This window comes from Anticarsia gemmatalis, chromosome 3, assembly GCF_050436995.1.
Source record: "Anticarsia gemmatalis isolate Benzon Research Colony breed Stoneville strain chromosome 3, ilAntGemm2 primary, whole genome shotgun sequence".
Lineage (NCBI taxonomy): Eukaryota > Metazoa > Arthropoda > Insecta > Lepidoptera > Erebidae > Anticarsia > Anticarsia gemmatalis.
The window spans coordinates 10,553,800-10,575,413 of record NC_134747.1 but is presented as its reverse complement, the minus strand read 5'-3'; the positions used below and the strand labels follow the sequence as shown (position 1 = coordinate 10,575,413).

The following is a 21,614-nucleotide window of genomic DNA, read 5'->3' as shown; positions in this document are numbered from 1 at the left end:
ACTACCATGCCAGGGAATACCTACAATTTTGATACATAATTTCAGCAATATTCATCCAAGTACAGGTATAACGAAGATGTTACTTTAATATTCGAATACATTCCTCAGGTTACAAATAAGATTTAATTTTACTCGAGGAATAGTTTTAACGTATTTCGTAGTTTCTTAATAACATATTAACCTTCTAACTCTTCGGGAAAAGTGGTGTAACGATTGAAAATAAATCCATAACCCAATATATTATAATGCCGAAAATATTTCGGCCCAAACTGGTATGGTAACATAAGACTAACTTCTGTCAATGTCAATAGCTTATTGTCTGTGGCTGTAGAGGTGGGTACTAACTAAGCACCTCTCAGTATACTCTGTGGTGGGTAAAAGTGCGCGCAGAAAATATATTTTAAGATATTCATTTCTGTTCATAATATTTCTGTTGAAAATTACTTTTTTTATCCAATTTCATTAAACAACAGACATTCATTCACACATACAACATTGCATGCTTAGGTCATCTAGTTTTAAAAGAAACACAAAAATACGAAGGCATTAATTTATTCTTCAGAAATGTTCTAGATATATCACTGCCTTTTTCTTTTTTGTTGGCTATCCTAGAGCCAAACTGTAGGGCTCTTTTAGGTAGAATTACTGCTTCCGATAATCCAAGGTTCATAGCCACTAATCTTAACATAAGCTTGTCTCCTGTGCCAATACTCATATCTTCACTGGGATAACATCTTAAAATAAAAATGATGCAAATTATTTTAATTTTGTATTAGAAAATATGTAAGTGGAAGGTTGAATAAAATTACCTGAGCCATGGTTTCAGTTGTAAAACATAATTTGTAAAGTCTTCATCTAGATAAGGCATCCTAGGTTGTCTTCCGTGGTCACATATAACTCTGTTGTCGCGGGCTAAATTTCTGAATGATATCCTTTTCCAATCCAGCTGAAGTTCTTTACTAAGGCCTTGCCATCCATGACGTTTGAATGCATTTCTGTGTCGAACATAGCCACCAAATAATTCGTCAGCACCAGATCCTAGTAACAGCACCTGAAAAACAAACAGTTTCAAAATTTCGTACATCTAGCTGTAGTCAAAACTGCACGACGCATCTGACTTACTATCATTCTTTTATCTAAAGCCATAAATCGGTTTTCAATCATTATGAATAAATATTTAACTTTTATAAACATTAACAAGTCGATAATAATATTTAGTAATTACCCTGCTGGTAGATGAGTCTGTACAATCTTCGCCTCTTGCGGCAAACCACAGTGCAGTTCCTAGACTTTCATCTAAAATAGTTTGTCTAGGATAAACTAGATCACCTATTATATCTTCTTGATACTTTTCTAGTTCCTCTTTTGGGACATCAACTTCTCTAAAGACCCACTCTCTGAAATAAATACAAAAAATGGTTGCTGACATAAGCCATGCCACGAAATTCATTTTAATATCCATAGTGTCCTAGGTCAAGACCAATGAAAGAGTTTGGGGAGATCTTTGCCTAACAATGGGACAAAATAGGCTAGAAAAAAAAACACAAAAGTGTCTTAAACATTGAAATTGCTTACTAAGGCAATAAAAACCCATATTTGTGTTAAAAATTATAAAATCACCTGGATGGGCACAATTTCTGTAACTCCTGCCATGACTGTCTACCGGTCAGTCTATCAGGAACATCATAAGTTGCAGCATCATCTTTCTTAAAGGCCACATTAATCAGATCTATACTCTGATCTTCTGGTAAGTACTTGTTAGCTAAAAGAGCTAATATTGTGCAGTCCAGACCGCCTGAGAATAAAACTCCTACTGTGCAATGATTACAATGATCTATTTTAATATCCAAGCAAGCTTTACATTTATTTGGCTGTCTTTTTAAACGCAGCTCAACACTTTTTTCCAACAGTTTGGTTACTCGTAGGCATGTTTCCTTAATTGTTGGATGCTCCAATATTTTCTTCATGACACTTAACTTACATTTTATTTCCTTTGCAGTTGATGCTATATACTGAATTACATCATCCTGAAAAGAGTGAAATAGGCTGGTTAAACACTGAAACAATAATGCGTTAGTCTTTACTTATGTTTAATACCTTGTCAGTCATATCTTCTTCATCATAGTCAAATTTGAATTCATCATCTGGTAGACTTTGCTGCACCTGTAGTTGGTTTAACCAGTCAAATACAGAAAGGTCTTTAATAGAAGGCAGACTCTCATTCCATGGATGAAGAGTGATTTTATTTGTAGCTATATTCATTACTTGAATGTGGACAGCTGGTATTTCAACACACTTGCAATCTCTACCTGGAAAATATATGTCTACACTTTATGGTCTGTTGTTCCTAGTACTACATACACCCATAATAAATAAAAAAGCAAGTCTTTTCCTTTCAGGATTAAGCTGAGATCAAAGTCAAGATATATGTATGACAAAGTTGTATAAATAAATATAAATGAAGCAAGGGAAGTTTGTAGAGATCATAAGATCACAAGTGGTGTTCTTTCGTCACTGTCTACCCCTGTAAATATGTCTAATGCTAATAATAATATAAGTAAATGGTAATATTCTTACCCAAAACGTTACTAATAATAATAGACTTATCATTTTTATGAAACAGTAGTGAACTTCTTCCAATTCTGTCTCTTGCAAAATATAAATTCTTGTTTACTTTATCATAATACATGATGGCAAATGGTCCTTTAAGTGTTTTAAGCTGATTTACTATGTGCCTTTCTAATTGCTGCCCCTGAAACATAAATGCAAAACATTTTAAATCTTAATTGTAGATCAAAATAACTTAAATGAAATCTTACTACCACTAAAAAATGGGAGAAGATCTGGAGTAGCGATATGTTTAAGATTATATGAAGAGTCTATTAAATTGTGATGATAAAGTCACTGTAACTTACATTTCGCTCACTCAATCTCTGCATGATTATTTGTGTGTCGCTCACATTGTTGTCCCACGTCTCGTCGAAGATATCCCCATTGTATAATAGCACACCTTGATCGTCTTCCACCGGTTGAGGGACCAACTGTGGCCCTTGCATCCACAGTACCGCTCCACAAAAGAACACACTAATTTCATCACTTATACTTAGTTCCAACGAGCGTGCGCAATTCGGACCTCTGTTCTGAATACGTCGTAGTATTTCAGTATCCTGAAATTTACCAAAAATTTGATAAATTTGTTGGTTAATAGGTAAGTACATGATAACTAAAGTTTCTTAATTTGATAATCATTTAGTACCTTAGCAGACTTGTCCGCAGCGTAACATATTTCGCAAAATATTCCACACATACTGTACAAACAAAGCAATACGGTGAAAATATTTAATGTATACTTCTGTAATTATCAATTTATTTTAAAGTAACAAGATTCTCTCGCGCGCACATTGTTATGACTTTTTGAAGTTTCTGAATTCTGACATTAAAACATAAACAATCATATCAAAATAGAGTACTAGAGTAGTACATTTTAAATACCGTAAAACGGGGTGAATAGAAACGATTTTCAACTTTGTCCTAAAAATTTGTTGCGAATAACTTGTTATTTTTATTGTCGGGTTCTTTTATATCATGTCCGGCGCCATGAAGAAAGAGCTAAAACCATATTTGTCCAAAAATATGCATAATTTTACGATATTTCCTTAAAAAAATGGTCATTTTCTATTCACCCAGCGATAGGGGTAAATCGAAACGACCAAAGGGGTGAATGGAAAAATTGTTAGGGCTGCCAAAGACGACTTATCCAACATACTGAAAAGGGAGGTTGTGTGTTTAAAAATTTAAATAACCGTTGATAATTACTTTAACTCAAAAAATAAAGCAAGATAACCTAACTAACTTTCATACTATATGCAGTAGTTTGCCGTTATAACTTTGATACAATGATAATTGTGAAGTTCAGAAGATTAATGACTATTAATTTTTCATTGTTTATGTTAGTGGCTTAGTTAACAACAGCCGCGCGGATCGATCTCTGAGGTTAAACCATGCTTGCCGAGGTTGATTAGTAGATGGGTGACCATCTTATACATATCGAGTTCCTCCGTGTTTCGGAAGGCACGTTAAATGGTGGGTCCCGGCTGTCATTTTCGAAGATCTTTGACAGTCGTTAACAGCAGTCAGAAGCTTGAAAGTCTGACAACCAGTCTTACCGAAGGGTATCGTGTTATCCAAGGTAACTGGGTTGTGGAGGTCAGATAGGCAGTCGCTCCATGTAAAACAATGGTATTCAGTTGCATCCGGTGAGACTGGAAGCCGACTCCAACATAGCTTGGAAGAAAGGCTAAGCTGATATAATATGTTAATTTTGTTTACAGTTTTTGACAACCCTATTTATTAATCTCTATTGTCCCCTCACTCGTTTCTATTCACCCCTTACGCGTTTCTATTGAACCCTGCTATGTTTCCATTCACCCCATACTGTAGTTCTATTCACCCTTCAAACGATTCTATTCACCCCGTTTATACAAAAAAATTACTGTTTCCATGATTTAAACATATTTTTTAGATTTAAAAACGTTTTTTCAATTAACAATATTGTATCTTTATAAATTAATATACACCTAAAGAGATAAACACTTCAAACAACTCATTAGAAAAGAAATCCCACTTTAAATCCAAAGTTTTGAGGGTCGATATTAAGGCATTCAAGGACGGTAGACTTTGAAGCAATTTTTTGGGTATAAATATCAATTTAAACATTTAAACAATTATAACACCGCAGAGAAGTAATATCGACGTGTAATCATTTCAAATTTGAACAAAATTCTTCAACGAGAAGTACTCAAATATTAGCCTTGAAAACTTTCCTGATTTTTTTTCTATTCACCCCGCGAATTCTATTCACCCCGTTTTACGGTACAACAAATAGGTACAAGAGGAATAGGTGTTGACATTCTCGTATATTTTTAAATGAGTCTTACCAAATACCTATTGCAGTGAAATTACTGTGTAAATAAATTATCCTTATCAAATTGTTGATTGTTTTTTTTATAGTATTTTATTGACAGTGACGTCCGCGTCGTCCTGTCAACTCTGTCATGTTATTCATGTTGTGTTGTCAAAGTGTCAAGCAGTGAACCCAACAAATCGGAAAAACAAAAATTTTACATATCTGAAAACAATATCATCTTCAGATACTATGTTAATTGATTGCTAATGACAATGACTTCAACGGACAAAGATGCGGAAAAAAGTGAACAGCCAGTGGAGGAAAACTCAGAGAGTGCAGAAGATGAGAAAGCGGCCCTCGATGAGTATATATCTAACCTAGAAGCTAGGGTTAAACAAAAGTCTGAGCTCAGAAACCAGAATTTAAACTGTGTACGTCCACCTGAAAATCATTTCTCTAAATTAGAGTCTGGACTTAAGAAGAACACAACTTTCGTCAAGAAGTTGAAGTCTTTTAGCGCTGTACAACTGGACGCTTTGTTGAAAGATTTCAACACTCTCAACCTTACTAAATATATCTCAGAAGTGGCAGCAGCGATCGCAGAAGCTAAGCTGAAGATGTCAGACATCGCGGCTGCTATAACTTTGTGTTCTGCGCTACATCGCACTTATGCAGATTTCGCGGCAAATTTTTTTGAGAACTGGCAAAAGATACTAACATTCAAGACCACGGATAAAATAACAAATTCTTCAAAATTACGTGTTGATATAAGATTCTATGCTGAGTTGGTAGCTGTGGGAATATTCACAAACAAAACTGGTCTGCCATTGTTAGGCAATGTGCTCACAGTCCTGATCAATATGGATAAAGAGGAACACAATAATATACCAATACTGTTGTCATTTTGTAAACACTGTGGTGAAGACTATGCAGGGTTAGTTCCGAAGAAAATAAGAGAAACAGCTGAGGTATGGTATTTTTTATCACTTTTATTTTATACTGGAAATATTCTGATTGTAATGTTACATTAAGTAGGTACATAACTTATTATTTATTTTACAGAAACATGGCATTACCATGCCAAGGAATACATTTTTGACAGCTGAGAGGCAAACTGCAGTGAGGACTCTGCTGAGAGAATACTTCTTGTCTCTAACTAAGCATTTATTGGCAGTGAGAGGCCAACTACAAGGCTTACATGCTGCCAACCAGAGAACTTTGCACACAAGAGGTGAATTGTCACAGGAGAGAAAAGACCAGTTGGAACAACATCAGGTAAACATGTCTCAGAAAATTCAAACATTTCTTTTATCTTAGTGAAACATTTCACAATAACATGCAATATTTTTTATCAATCTACTTTTGCTGTCTTAATCTCCCAAGCATTAATGGTATACATTTCTATCTAGGTTTAAATCTACAGTATTAAGAATGATTGTATTTTCAGGCTACATATGATAAACTCCTAGCTGGTGCCCAGAGCTTTGCAGAAGTCTTGGGTGAGGAGTTAGGAGAGGCTGGAGAGCCACCAACTTTGTCTCTGACAGTGGCAGAGACTCAAGGCACGGTAACTATTGGTGGCACTGAAGAGTTCCCCATGCAGGCTGGCACTGACCCCTGGCAAGATGAAGATACAAGAACATTCTACACTAGCTTACCAGATTTGAAAGTTTTTATGCCTAACTATCAAGTGAAAGAAGTAAGTATCTTTTGAAAAACATTTAATCAAATATTATGCAATAGGCCATTATGAGTACATACACATAAAATCATACATTTTGCCCATAAGAGTAGGTAGAGACCAAAGAGTGATCTATGAATTTCTATTGAACTAGGTGTAACTCTGTCTCAAGGTAAAAAATTAATGGCACCATCTAATTTCTACAAATGATTTTTGGAAGTATCAGTAGCCTAGTATTGGCCATTCACAATGTATTATTAAGTATATTCCCATTGCACAAGTAATAATTTCAGTCTTTTCTTGTTTTAAAATAAAAAATGTTTAGAACAGTTCTCGTTTGGAGTCTGATAACAATAATCAACCTAATATACTTTGTTACAGACTGTAAAGAGCAATAAGACTGAAACAGTAACAGAGGAAATGTTGGATGAGGATTTGAAAGAGGATGAGCTGAGTGACAGTGAAGGACCTCCCACTGTCCCTGAGATGGAACAAGAAGAAGTACAACCATCGAATGTTTCTAACAAGTAAGGATTCTGTATTATTTGTTACTTTTTACACATTTTCCAATATGAAATATGATTATCTACTTACTGATGACTCTAGTTACTAGAATCAACAAAAAATTATATGCTTTTGTTATAATAGTGCAATTTTTGTTGTCATTAATCAATGCTTCATAAGTAGTTATCAACAATGATTAATTTAAAGCAAAATCTTTGTACATAATAAACATGACAGTAAAATATATTTTTTAAGCTTTTATGTCTCTTTTTTTACAGATATGCATTGGATGCATTTATGAATGAACTGCCAAACTGCATCAATAGAGAACTGATAGATAATGCTGCAGTTGATTTCGTCCTGAATCTCAATACTAAGAATAATAGGAAGAAACTGACCAGGGTTTTGTTCAGTGTTGCCAGAACTAGACTAGATTTACTGCCATTTTACTCAAGATTTGCAGCTATTTTGTACCCAGTGTTGCCAGATGTTTGTGTTGATTTGTGCCAGATGCTGAAACAAGATTTCAAATATCATGTCAGGAAAAAAGATCAAATTAATATTGAGTCAAAGGTATTATATAAATACTTTAAAACTATAAATTATAATAAAAACATTAAAATGTATCTCTATTCTATCTTGATTTATTTTACAGATAAAAGTGGTGCGTTTTATCGGCGAACTAGTAAAATTCGGTCTGTATTCTAAGATGGAAGCTCTGTATTGTTTGAAAGTACTCTTGCATGATTTCAAACATCATCACATTGAAATGGCTTGCAATCTCCTCGAGACATGCGGAAGATTCCTGTATTGTAACCCTGACACGCATCAACGCACAATGATATATTTGCAGCAAATGATGAGAAAAAAGGTACCGGTTCATTCTAACAGTTAAAAAATACATTTAAATAATATGAGTGTTTAATGTTTGAATGTTTTTTTTTCTTATAGACTGTGTCAGCCCTCGACTCGCGTTACGTGACTCAAATCGAAAACGCATTTTATTACGTCTGTCCTCCCGAAACCCCAGCTCAACCTAAGGAAGAAGAACCTGCAATGCATCAATTTATCAGGAAAGTACTCCATGAAGACTTACAGAAGAGCAATGAGGAGAAGATACTAAGACTTATGAGAAAATTGAATTGGGATGATCCAGATATTGCAGCTGTAGCTATACAACACTTGGCTGGTGGTTGGAGAGTGAGAGCCAGTGCCAGGAGAGCTCTAGCCAGGCTCACGGCTGAATTAGCCGCCTGGCAGGAAGCTGTAGCACCAGCAGTAGTAGATACCATCCTTGAAGAAATAAGAGTCACTATGGAAGACCCACATCCAAGGTATAATCAAAGGAGAATAGCCACAGTCAGATACCTTGGAGAACTTTACAACTACAAGCTTCTAGATTCACGCGACGTATTCACAGTTTTGTACTCGTTTATCACTTTCGGCGTAACCAATGACCACACCAATGTGTCACCTCTCGACCCTCCAGACAATGTGTTCAGGATTAGACTAGTCTGTGCCCTTCTAGAGACGTGTGGCGCGTACTTCAATAGCGGCTCTAGTAAAAAGAGGCTAGATTATTTCATAATATTCTTCCAAAATTACTACTGGTTCAAGTATTCAGATCCTCACTGGAATGATGACAATATGTTCCCTATTTACGTCAATTATATTTATCAGGAGTGTTTGACAACTCTGAGGCCCAAGTTGGTATTATTTACAAGTTGGCAACAGTGTAAGGATGCCATTGAGGACTTGAGGCAGACCTTGTATCCAGAATTAGGTGAAGACGACAATGACAATGATGACCAGGGTGATGACAGTGTGAATGAAGGATTAGATACTATTATTGAAACTGATGATGAAACCGATAACCCTCAACTACCAGAGGAAAGCTCTGATGAAGAACCAATCACAGAGAATACTGGAAATGATGATAATGATAACATGCAACAAGGTGAAGAAATTACGATGGAACCAAGAAGACCTGCTCCAAAACCTGTAAGAATGTTTCTCCGTTCTTTTTATCTTTGTTGCAGGATTGCATTACGTATTTTCCAATTTCGTATTTTCTTTTTAGGTCGAAGATGTAGAATTCGAGTCAGCTTTCGAGAAGATGGTAATGGAAAACATAGCCGAAAGACAACGCGAGAATAGACCTCAACAGCGAGACATCGCTGTTCCTATGACATGCCGACAGACTACGAAGAAGACTTACGAACAATTACTGGTACGTATTTAGAGAAGGCTTATAATTTAGTTTTTAAATTTAGCAGACAAATATTTTTTTAATATTAGGATATCTTTGATCTTTACGATTTATTTTCTAATTCTTTCTTGTCATTTTTATAGCAAGGCAAAGAAGGCGTAGAATTTGTGCTGATGGTGCGTAAAGGAACTAAACCTCAATACAAGTCATTCAGTGCACCGCCTGAACTAGCGAGCAATTTACAGCAGCAGGCACTTGCTGATAAACAAGAGATGGAGAAAATGAAACTGTATGTACCTTTTAAATAATTATTTTAGTTAGTCTTTAAATATGGTATTCTTATATTTTATGGCCTTTTCAGATTAACATTGAATATTTCGGAAAGACAAGAAGAAGAGGAGTATAGCGCAGAAAGTGGCGGCGGTTCAGGAGGCAGTGGTAATCCCAACAGAGGGCAGCACGTCCGACAGAAATATCAACACCCCAAGGGTGCTCCAGATGCTGACCTAATATTTGGACCAAAAAAATTTAAATAAATCTAAGTTTTTTAATAGGCAGGTAACATTGTAATAAAATTAACTAAATTGGTAAAAAAATTAAGCTGTTCCTGTTTAAGATTTTTGTAATTGAATCGTGAAGTCAGAATTTGTTACATGTTGTATGTTAAAGTACCATATTTCTGAGAAATAAATTAGCGTTTATATTTCATGTTTGTTTTAACTTAAAGTTTTTTTGCCCTTCCCACGAGCGAGAGTAAAAATATGATGACCCTTAGAGTTAAACAAAAACGCAGTTTCAGATGGAAACTGCATACGAACTACCAACCAGACATATTAAACGTAAAAGATTTTAACAGATGATTTAAACTGGCGGGAATTTGGATTATTGCTGAACTCTATCGAACGTCATGGAACTCTCCTTTACTCCTAATATTGCCAAGAAATAGCTAACATGATCCTGACTTAACTTTTAGGCTAATATGTAGGTTTTTTAAATAATCTGTTTCTCTTTACCCATAACTACCATATAAACGTTTAACACCTTCAAAGCAAGTAATCCGACAATTCCTGTGTTTGCTTGACAATAGTAATAAAGCAAATATACTTTTTGTTGAGAAACTATCACGCTCGTTTCTCCATTCTCTTTGATTAAAGCCCTTCTCCCATTACGATACGCCCGCGCGACTCTAGTCTCGGAGACTAGTCGCCACGAAGTATCTCACATACATTTGTATGGAGACTACAGCCCTTCTCCCATTACGATACGCCCGCGCGACTCTAGTCTCGGAGACTAGTCGCCACGAAGTATCTCACATACATTTGTATGGAGACTCTCACATTACGATACTGGTATTCTACGCGTTCGCGACTAGTCTCGCGATACCCGCCGTGTTGGTCGCTTGTGCGTCGCGTCTCGCGCGTTTCGTCAAGATGGCGGCGGAGCAAGAAACAAATATTAAGTTTGTACAAGAAATTGAAAAATATGCTTGTTTATATAACTACAAATTACCCGAATACATGCGAAAAAATACAATAGACAAGACTTGGGCTGAAATTGGTAACAAATTTCAAATAACAGGTTGGTTTTTTGTACACATAGGTACATGGTTTATTATTATCAATATTACATTGTATTTCGCAAACAGGATTGGTATTGCCAAGGCAATGAACCTTGCTCAGATATAAAGTAGTTTGCTAAATAATTTCGTTGATTATGTGGTGACATAGTTGCCGTTATTTCTATATTATGAGGTTGTATTGTCGTTGTAACGGGAACAGTGACCGATCTGTTTTGTTTAAACTCCCTTGGACTATATAGAATACCCTCACGTTTTCGAACATAGTTGTGTAAAATACACACTGCTTTTATTATATTTGATACTTTTTCGATTGTATGACATCTTATAGCAGTACTTAATACTTGAAATTTTTCAGCCATCATCCCAAAAGCACATTCAATTGTATTCCTCGCTCGGCTAAGTCTGTAGTTAAATACCCTTCTCAAGTCATTTAAGGTTCTTTGGGGATATGGTCTCATCATGTAAGATAGAAGGGGAAATGCCTCATCCCCAATAAAATAGTATGGAAATTCATAGTTAGATTGATCATTAGGAAGTTTGGAAGGTAAAGGAATTTTAAGACGTCCGTGTTCTATCCAACGTTTGATCCTGGAAGCACCGAAGATTCCACCGTCACTGTTCCTACCCGCATAACCAGTTTCGATAATAGTAAATTATCCATCGGAATCACAACATGCCATTAATACTATCGAATGGTAGGATTTGTAATTAAAATTACTTGATCCCGAATTAGGTAATTTTTCTATTCTGATGTGTTTACCATCACATGCCCCTAAACAGTTGGGTAAATTCCAGAGGCGATCAAAACGAGCAGCAATGTCTCTCCAATGTTGCACATCTGGTAATGGCATATAGTCTCCATTTAATATCTCCCATATTATAACTGTAGTTGCAGCTATGACCTTGCAAATTGTATTATCTCCTCTTGCAAAATACAATCCTAGGCTTACAAACGTACAACCTGACCCCAAATATCTGAAAAACAATTAATATTAAGGTTATTTTCAGGACCAGAAGCTAAAGAAAAGTGGAAAAATCTACGTAGTGTTTTTGTTCGTCACTTGAAACCGGCCAAAAGTGGAGCAGGTACTGCACAAAAAAAACCATATTACTTAGCAGACTATATGCAATTTACTGTACCCTTTATAAAAACAGCAGGAAAACCATCAGGAAATTTAAAAGAGACGATAGAACCACAGACTGATCTTGAACTATGCGAACAAACACAGTTCACAGAAAATGTACCTACAAGCACTCAACCAATCTCGCAACAGCAATCATCTCTTCCTTCTACTAGTACAAGCACTCAACTAGTCTCGCAACAACAATCATCTCTTCCTTCTACTAGTACAAGCAGTCAACCAATCTCGCAACAGCAATCATCTCTTTCTTCTACTAGTACAAGAACTCAACCAATGTCGCAACAGCAATCATCTCTTCCTTCTACTAGTACAAGCACTCAACCAATGTCGCAACAGCAATTACCACTACCACCACCGTCAACAAATAATAAAAAAAAACGGAAGAAGCTGGAAGAAAATCAAGCCGAGCAAGACATTTCAGCTTATTTTAAACTTAAACAATCTAAAATTCTAGAATACTTTGACAGTACAGAAAATTCAAACAAAATGTTCTTATTGAGTTTACTATCGGACATGAACAAAATGACTGATAGTCAAAGAAGACTGTTTAAGAGAAGAGTGCTTGCATTGATAGACGATATAATGGACCAAAGTAGTGAAAATATTTAATAGTCCCATCACACTTTATTCTACTCCTTCACCGATGAGTGTAGCTGCTGCCGAGGCAATAAGTACGCCAAGTACCATAAACGAAAGTCTGAATGTAGTACAATCAAATACTGCCACTCTTTATTATGAATCAATACCTATGTTATTATCACAGGAAGATGAAGAATAAGTAATAATTAGCTATAGAGTACATACTTACATATTAAAATTTAATAAACATTTAAACTTATGTCACAATGAAGTATTATTTACCTTAAGGTAGCATTCGGTTCTTAGCGACCGCGACGCGCGACCGCGACCCGCGACCGCGACCGGGTCGCGCGACCCACTCTGCTCTCTAGCCGCGCCCACCGGTCGCGCGTCGCGGTCGCTAGATTTGTTTAGTACTCCATATAAATCCATACTAAGCAGTGGGTCGTGCGACCCGGTCGCGGTCGCGGGTCGCGGTCGCGCGTCGCGGTCGCTAAGAACCGAATGTTACCTTTAGGGTTATCAGAATTCTTTCTTCCGCACTGACACATTCTCTAAATTTAGTATTTCGTTGATGTATAGATGGTTTTAATAATGTAACAAGATGCAAGTAGGACTCTTTAGACATTCGGTAAAAAGATAAAAAATTCTTATCATCGTGTTGTAGTTCTTGTGCGGCTACAAAAACTCTACAATTTATGTTTCTTTCAATATATGGATGAATCCAGTATTTTCTACTCTTGCGTTGACGTCTTCTATTTCTATAAAACAAAAAAACTGCAAGAGCTTCATCGTCACTGGAGTCGCTCGACATAACGTCAGTCTACAAAAAACGAGTTTGCACAAATGATGAATTTAGTAACTTTTAAGTTGCATAATATGCGAGCATCGGGTAGCGAACATGTATCCAACTAGTATTATACTCGAGTATCGTACCCTAGAAGTATCGTAATGGGAGAAGGGCCTACCAGTATCGTAATGTGAGAGTCTCCATACAAATGTATGTGAGATACTTCGTGGCGACTAGTCTCCGAGACTAGAGTCGCGCGGGCGTATCGTAATGGGAGAAGGGCTTTCGTGTTTTCTTTGAACTACGGTATATTGAAAAGCGACAGTAGATTATGATTTCGATGTTTGGAAGAACATAAAAACGTCTAATGAATTCATGCTACTTATTGGATCTTTTGAAACCACCGCAGGTGAAATTTCTTGAATTTAAAATGGAAAATAAATTATTTAATACTAGTATGAATCAGTTGGGCCCTAATTTACGAAATGTTGAATTTTTCAGTCGGTATCACAGAAAATAATTGCCTTGGCCGCGCTGAGACTTAACATATTTTTCTTTAATCTTGTAAAGATCCTTAGCTAGTTTCCATTTTATTTGTTTGTTAATGTTATTCTTGAGTGACGTAAGACTAATTGATATGAGAATGAGCGCACAATTCTAAATCGTGCGCTTATTTTATGCGAATAGTTTTGAGACGTTGAGTGTGCATTGGGTTGTGAATTATTTTTTATCGATATAACACATTATAAGGTTTTTAAAGAGCTCGCAACACAAAATATTACTCAATTTAATTATTAAACACGGTACATTTTATTCTATTAAGTGCAATAAAGTGGCAATAACTGTGACCTAACGTCAGTTTCATACTTTGAAGCGCGTACCGGTCGGCTGTATTTATTTATTGTTTTTAGATAATCTTTGTACCAATAAAAGTCTGTTTTCTAAAACTTAAAAAGTGTGTTAAGAATATACAGTGTAAATACCTCAGATATCAAGACTGGTAATTATTCAGTAAACTGAGATAACCTATAGTGCTGTGCACGATGGCGGACGATGATTTTAGCAAATTATTACAACAAGCGGAACAGCTAACGACTGAAATCGAAGGTAATGAAGAGCTGCCGAGGGTTGAGCGTTCTCTGGGCCAAGTGCTGGAAGCATCACAGGAACTTTATTCAAGAGTTATTCAATCTGGTGCGAACGACATTCAGGCGTAAGGAATTGTTAAATATTTGTTACTAAAGTAATTTCGACGAGCTATGTGTAAAATATAAGTAATATTATCATTATTTCGATTGCAGGCATCTTTTGTTTGGTTCCAAGGGCATAGATCTCCAACAAATATCTCAAAAGCTTGAAACACTCAGCTCTAAACGTACTTTCGAGCCACTGCAACCGATTGCGGACTCTGACATTGAAAGCTTCCTGAGAAACGAAAGAGAAAATGCAATTTTATCACTCATTGATGAAGTTAATAAAAATGTAAGTAAGCGATCCGTTTGTTATAGTACTAAAGGGTGTGCACAGTAACTTGGATTTTTCACGATTTTTGAAAAACACTTTGATTGTGTTTCCTCTGGTTTTGTTTGGGGTTTCTCTTGAGGTCATCACCATTAAAGGAAGCTGCGAAGGCAGCGAAAAACGGGAGCTTCGCTACCCTTTAGTCCCAATCGCCTTGCACACCCTTTGCTATGCTCCAACAAAACAATCTTTTTTAACATTGCTTTGATTCTCCTGAGCCTTGAAAGCTTTAAAAGATTGTCAAACAAATAATCAAGGTCCAGTATGAAAATGGCAAGGCCTATAAATAAATATTTGTCTGCCGCAACATAACCATTATTCTGACAATTAACACTGTTTTCAGTCACTACAAACAACAGAAGATCAAAAATGGGAGCACATGCTATCTGAATGGAACAGAGAAAAAATAAAGTTAATGAATGCCATGATCGGTCCCTCACAGAACTGGTTGGATCTAAAACGAACGCCAGAACCACCAAGCATTATGGATGCACCTAAGAAGTTTGGACATTCCATGTTGGATAATATTGAAGCTGCTTATGCCAGACAAGTGCATCAGTATAATAAACTGGTGTTCCAAGGCTCCAAGTCCAGGACAGCCTTGCATCTCAAATTTGTGCAAGTTGCTGAAGAGTTCAATGATCCTGTTAGTATCACAAATTATGCGGCATAGTAGATAACATTTTTATTTTTTGCTTCTGTAAGGACTTCTTGAAATAAATAATAAGCTTTCCAGAAATTCTTTCACATGGTTTATCTTAGTTCTATCATATAATTATCTGTGCAACATGCTCATGTTACATAAGCCATGTAAATAACATAACCTGTGTTAATAAGTAAATAATATTACTAGCTTTATTTATTTTTCTAGAAAGTACAAGAGATGTGGGAGACCATCAAGACAATGGCAAACATTCCAGCATTAGTGAGAGATGAGGATCCACTTAAGGCTAGAGGAAACCCAACCATTCAGCAGTGTCTAGTTGCACAGGGAAAGAAATATCTGGAAAAGAGGTAAACTTTACTTAAGGCTACCCTCTTACACTGACTTACACCTTTTCATATATTCGCCCAAATGTGTATATGAATAAATAAAATAGACTTTTGAATGTAAGGGACAATGCACCCAACTGATGAAGTTGAGTTGTCCGTATTTATGCAAAATGGAACCACACGACAATTTTTTAATTTTTACTTTTTAGCGGAATACCAATTTAAAAGTGGCCTAAAACCTTATTCAAAAAAGAACGGTGCGATTTTCGCTTCAGAAATAATGTTTACAACTGGCATAACAGAACCAACTGGAACTGAAAGTGCAGATATGTTTTTGTAAAACCTTTGATAGCTCAAAAGTACTCATTTGCTGTGTGGTTCCTTTTTGCATAAATACGGACAGTTCATTGTCCCTCACATACAACCTGCTGGAAACCATAATACCTTTTTTACTTTTGTTACTATTTTTAAATTAATGAATTATATTTGTCTCTTTATTAAACACAAACAAATGATGCATTTTCTATCAATTGCCAATGGTATATTTATGTAAAATGTAAATTATAATATCCTTGTCTTCTTTTAGATACAAGTTGTACATGAGTGATGTCGTTCGCACGAACCCGGCGGCGGCGATGCGTGGCGGAGAGCCCGGCACTTATCCTTTAGTGCGAGGCTTCGTTGGGCTGCGACTAAGAGAACAGAACGTTCAAGTATTAACTGACGGCGTCATTGATGAGAGACCACTCTGGCCGATGGTGTACTACTGCTTGAGAAGTGGAGATGCTAATGCTGCTTTACATTGTCTGCGAAAGGCCGGGTGAGTAAATAGAATAAGTCTAAAAGCCTAACTGTTTTTCTAAGTAAAAGTCATGCCACTAGTAGTTATCCATTAATTATGGTTAATTTAGCAGTCAACAGTAGACAAAATTAATCCACTAATATAGGTTCGAGTTTATCAGTTTTATATTTAACTAGCTGACCCGCGCAACTTCGCTTGCGTCACATAAGAGAGAATCAGAATTTTCCACGTTTTTGTAACACTTTTTACTGTTACTCTGCTCCTTTTGGTCGTAGCGTGATGATATAAAATATGCTTTTTTCCCGAAAAATATTCTCAAAATGATTTATCCATACTTCCATACTAATATTATAAATGCGAAAGTAACTCTGTCTGTCTGTCTGTCTGTCTGTCTGTCTGTCTGTCTGCTACTCAATCACGTCTAAACTACTGAACCAATTTGCATGAAATTTGGTATGGAGATATTTTGATACCCGAGAAAGGACATAGGCTACTTTTTAACCCGGGAAAATGACGCATTTCCCGGGAAAATTCTGAAAATTCAAGGAAGTCGCGAAAAAACAATATTATAATGACATTGAATTAACAAAATTCCGTTGCCATGGCAACTGTTTTAATAGCGGATATGTCTTAGCGCGACTTCGTTATACTACGAGATATATATAAATAATTTCGCATTTATAATATTAGTATGGATTTTGAGAATATTTTTGGTGAAAAAAAAAGCATATTTTATATCATCACGCTACAACCAATAGGAGCAGAGTAGGTAACAGTAAAAAGTGTTACAAAAACATGGAAAATTCTGACCCATTCTCTCTTATGTGACGCAAGCGAAGTTGCGCGGGTCAGCTAGTATCTCATAATATAACGAAGTTGCGCTAAGGCATATCCGCCATTAAAACAGTTGCCATGACAACGGAATTTTGTTAATTCAATGTCATTAAAATATTGATTATTCGCGACTTCGTTCGCCACCTGAATTTTCCCGGGAAATGCGTCATTTTCCCGGGGTAAAAAGTAGCCTATGTCCTTTCTCGGGTATCAAAATATCTTCATACCAAATTTCATGCAAATTGGTTCAGTAGTTTAGGCGTGATTGAGTAGCAGACAGACAGACAGACAGACAGACAGAGTTACTTTCGCATTTATAATATTAGTATGGATTATGGAGCTCTAGTAAAAAATCACATTCATAAAGAATGGTTTATGGTTATATATCATCCTAATTTAATAATATTACTAACAGACGAGACCATGAAGAATTTATAGCTGCCTTAGAAGAATATATCAAGAACCCAGAGAAGCCACTTAGTGACAAGCTGCAGACTGCCATCAACTTCCAGTACAGAATACAAGTGCGCAACTCTACAGACCCCTATAAACGAGCTGTAAGTATTATAATGAACGATTTTTTACCATACTTTTCGAGTCTATCATCTAGCCAAATGTCATCTAAATTGCTTCAGTAGTTTACTAACTTTTAAATTTATTCTTTGAGTAAGATGAGTAAGGTATTGTACTGGAACATTTTTTTCTTCACCAGGTATATTGTGTCATTGGTTGTTGTGACTTGACTGACGAGCACTACGAGGTGGCACGTACGGCAGACGATTACCTATGGCTCAAACTATCCTGTATCAAATCACGCACAAACAATGAGACTGAAACCTTCACCTACTCGGACTTGCAGAAGATGATCTTAGAAGAATATGGTAGGTTTAACAATTACTAAGTGTATGCTTTATTTTGTAATATTTATCATGTTTCAGTGTTAATATGATATTGTTATTCAGGTGAAACTCATTATCATGCATATGAGAATCCAGTAGTGTACTTCCGAATGCTGACATTGACTGGACAATTTGAACCAGCTATAGAATTCTTGTCGAGAATACAGAGGTAAATATGACAACGACTTTAATTATTTTATTTCTTTGTAGCCTATAGTTTAACTCAAACATGCTTGTTTGTTTGTTCTAGATTCCAAGTCCATGGTGTTCACATGGCCTTAGCTCTTCACGATGTTTACATGTTAGGTACACCACGCAATGTTCAAGCACCTCTACGTAAGTATTAATTACTGGGAAAAATATAAAAGGTTTAAAGAAAATAGATAAAAATAATAACATGATTGATTGTTTCATCACTCGACATTTTATAAGAGGCTCAAAGAAAATACGTAGAAATAAAAACTTGATTTTTCCCGTTTCAGTGTCTGTTGATACCGATGATCCGACACCACTGCGCCGCCTAAACTTAGCGCGATTATTGCTCCTTTATGTAAGAAAATTCGAACTGACAGACCCATCTGATGCCTTACATTATTACTTCTTCTTGAGGTATGTAAAACACTGATAGATATTCTTAAAATATACTAGTCACTGCTGCTACAAATCTATTAAAAATGTTCTTTTTTTTTTCAGAAATCTCAAAGACCCCAGCGGTAAGAACTTATTCATGTGTTGTTGCACGGATCTCGCTCTGGAAAGTCGTGACTACGAACTATTGTTTGGTCGAATGGACGCTCTCACTGGACTACGAAGCTCGGGACTGTTGGACCAATTTAATAACCCACATATTGATAGCAAAGTACGACTCTCGACCTCAACATTTTCATGAAATAGGCGAAAATGGATGACCATTTTGATTGTATGATTTTTTTTTGTTGCAGGTCATAGCTCTAAATGTTGCTGAACAGTTGGTAAATAAAGGCTTATTTGAAGATGCCATTACTATGTATGATATTGCTGGTGTAAGTATATTTTTCACGTTGAAATTATTAGAAAATAATGATTTAACTTGAAGCAAGATAATTTTTGAGACTGGTGCTGAGTTTAAAAATCGTGCTCTTTTTCGATTGCAGAACTTAGAAAAAGTATTGGAGTTATTCTGCGTTTTGCTAGCACAAGTTGTGAATAGTGGCGGTGGTGCCGGCGGTCTTCGTCAACGTCTTTCGTTGCTAGCAGAACATGTGTCCAGAAGACTGCGCTCATCTGAAGCCACCACGCTACCAGCTGCTTTAGTTGAGGCATACACTAAGTTGTGCAAACTAATGACGTTCTTCGATCAATTCCATAGCGAAAACTATGAAGGTGCTCTTGAGGTATGAAAATAGAACCTAGAAATATTATATTTTAGTTTCAATAAATTAATAAACTGATTTTAACTGTTGCAGACTCTGCGCGATTGCGAATTAGTTCCACTGAGTTCAAGTGAATTAGACGCTCGTGTGTCAGCGGCGCGAACAGCTCGCGGAGAGCTGCTGCGCAGTTTGCCGGCAGTACTGCGTGCGCTATGCACCATACTTCTGGCTCAGCGACAACGGCTACGTAATGCTGCACAGTCTCAACCACTCGGCGCACAGAACAACAAGGTCAGCTAATCTATACAAAGTCATTTTTATTGATGTTATTTCATAGTATATTCTATATTTTTGTATTAACATTTTCTCTTGTTCTTTACAGCAAGTGGAATGGCTACGTGAACAGGCTGAAGTACTAAACACATTTGCTGGTAACATCGCGTACAGAATGCCCGGCGACACCTACAGTCAGTTAGCTCAGATGCAAATATTGATGCATTAAGTTATGTGAGAAAAGTGTGAGAAAAAGTTCAACTTATTATGTAATAAAGTATTTTAATAATTAATACTGGTTTCAGTCATATTTTAAGTAATCTTACTAACTAGAATACGTAAGTATATCAGTCAATAGCACCTTGATAGGTGAGAGATTCTCGAAGAGTAATTTTCGAAAAAATTATAATCTGCTAAGCAGTCAGTTGCAATACTTTAAACACTATAGTAGATTCTCTCTGCAAGCTGCCTTCTGACTTCTATGCCAATATACAAGTCATTAACATTATCCTCTGGCATTTCAGTCACTTCATTTATCATTGGCATAGGTTCAGGGTTTATATAAAGTTCAGGATCTGGCAAACCAGCTCTGATACAAAGATTATGCAGTACTGCACAAGCATTTATGATCTTAGCTGCTCTTTGTGGAGTGTAATGTAGTGGGCGTTTGTGGAGACATGCCCATCTTCCTTTCAGTTTAGATATACACCTGTCTATGCAGGCCCTAGTTCTGCCTTGAAAGTGATTGTATTGAGAATCTGGTGTGCCTTGAGGAGCATGTAAAATTGGAGTCATTAGCCATGCTCTTTGTGGGTACTTGTTGTCAGCTGTAAGAAAACATATACCACTTTGAATAAATAGTTACAGTAATTACACACTTTATTCAAATATATGTGAGAATAGTACATAGTACATACCAATGAGCCAACTCATCTCCCCCTGTCTGCTCATATTTTCTATAAAGGATCTTATATTCATTTTGTTCCAAATATAAGCACTGCTGGATGAACCACCAAATCTACAGCACACTGCTATTATTCTTGTGTCAGCATCACAGATCTAAAAGCACAATAAAGGCATAATTATTTTTGAGTCAGTTTCATTCTTGTTTAAAAAATGTAGGAATAAAACAAAACTCACAATTTGTGCATGAATAGAATATTGACCTTTTCTGTCATAGAATGCCTCTTCATCATCCCTTGGGCATACAATTTCAACATAAGTGCCATCAAGGCATCCAATAGTTTCAGGGAAGTGGTACTTTCTATAAAATCTGAAAGAAAGTTACATATTATTATTCAGGAAAATGAAAATTACTGTGGCATGTTTTAAAAAAGAAAATGTTTGTCCATGCATGAGCAAGAACTTAATCCAGCTTTGACTAATTACCCTTCCTTGATCAGTTCCCTCTGCATAGCACTAGTGGGGAATATGATACAATTATTTAGCACCATGTTTAGGCCTTCTACCACAATCTTGATCACCCTACTCACTGATTTCTGAGATATGTTAATATTGAAGTCTTTGCCCACTGACTTCTGGTGTGAGCC

The 21,614-nt window shown here is 36.3% G+C and overlaps 4 protein-coding genes across 4 annotated transcripts; 3 read left to right on the top strand and 1 right to left on the bottom strand.

The window, feature by feature from the left end:
- Positions 1–508: 508 nt before the first annotated feature.
- Positions 509–3,426, bottom strand: LOC142987112 (asparagine synthetase domain-containing protein CG17486). Its single transcript, XM_076135665.1, has 8 exons — positions 3,257–3,426; positions 2,916–3,167; positions 2,578–2,752; positions 2,098–2,309; positions 1,621–2,027; positions 1,226–1,397; positions 810–1,051; positions 509–734 (listed from the first exon to the last, which is right to left on the bottom strand). The coding sequence occupies exons 1-8, from the start codon at positions 3,305–3,307 to the stop codon at positions 509–511; spliced, it is 1,737 nt and encodes a 578-aa protein (XP_075991780.1). The 5' UTR covers positions 3,308–3,426.
- A 1,632-nt stretch (positions 3,427–5,058) lies between these two features.
- Upf2 (UPF2 regulator of nonsense mediated mRNA decay) lies at positions 5,059–10,006 on the top strand. The gene is made up of 10 exons (XM_076136503.1): positions 5,059–5,874; positions 5,969–6,181; positions 6,354–6,605; positions 6,969–7,114; positions 7,370–7,664; positions 7,747–7,962; positions 8,043–9,092; positions 9,172–9,321; positions 9,444–9,589; positions 9,662–10,006. The coding sequence occupies exons 1-10, from the start codon at positions 5,173–5,175 to the stop codon at positions 9,834–9,836; spliced, it is 3,345 nt and encodes a 1,114-aa protein (XP_075992618.1). The 5' UTR covers positions 5,059–5,172; the 3' UTR covers positions 9,837–10,006.
- Positions 10,007–10,730: 724 nt separating this feature from the next.
- Positions 10,731–12,815, top strand: LOC142987111 (uncharacterized). Its single transcript, XM_076135664.1, has 2 exons — positions 10,731–10,857; positions 11,888–12,815. The coding sequence occupies exons 1-2, from the start codon at positions 10,731–10,733 to the stop codon at positions 12,628–12,630; spliced, it is 870 nt and encodes a 289-aa protein (XP_075991779.1). The 3' UTR covers positions 12,631–12,815.
- Positions 12,816–14,216: 1,401 nt separating this feature from the next.
- Positions 14,217–20,357, top strand: LOC142987614 (nuclear pore complex protein Nup93-like). Its single transcript, XM_076136498.1, has 15 exons — positions 14,217–14,603; positions 14,692–14,872; positions 15,255–15,557; positions 15,783–15,925; positions 16,491–16,724; positions 17,956–18,097; positions 18,253–18,421; positions 18,503–18,608; positions 18,690–18,775; positions 18,922–19,048; positions 19,133–19,298; positions 19,381–19,461; positions 19,573–19,812; positions 19,885–20,082; positions 20,174–20,357. The coding sequence occupies exons 1-15, from the start codon at positions 14,434–14,436 to the stop codon at positions 20,291–20,293; spliced, it is 2,466 nt and encodes an 821-aa protein (XP_075992613.1). The 5' UTR covers positions 14,217–14,433; the 3' UTR covers positions 20,294–20,357.
- Positions 20,358–21,614: the final 1,257 nt, after the last annotated feature.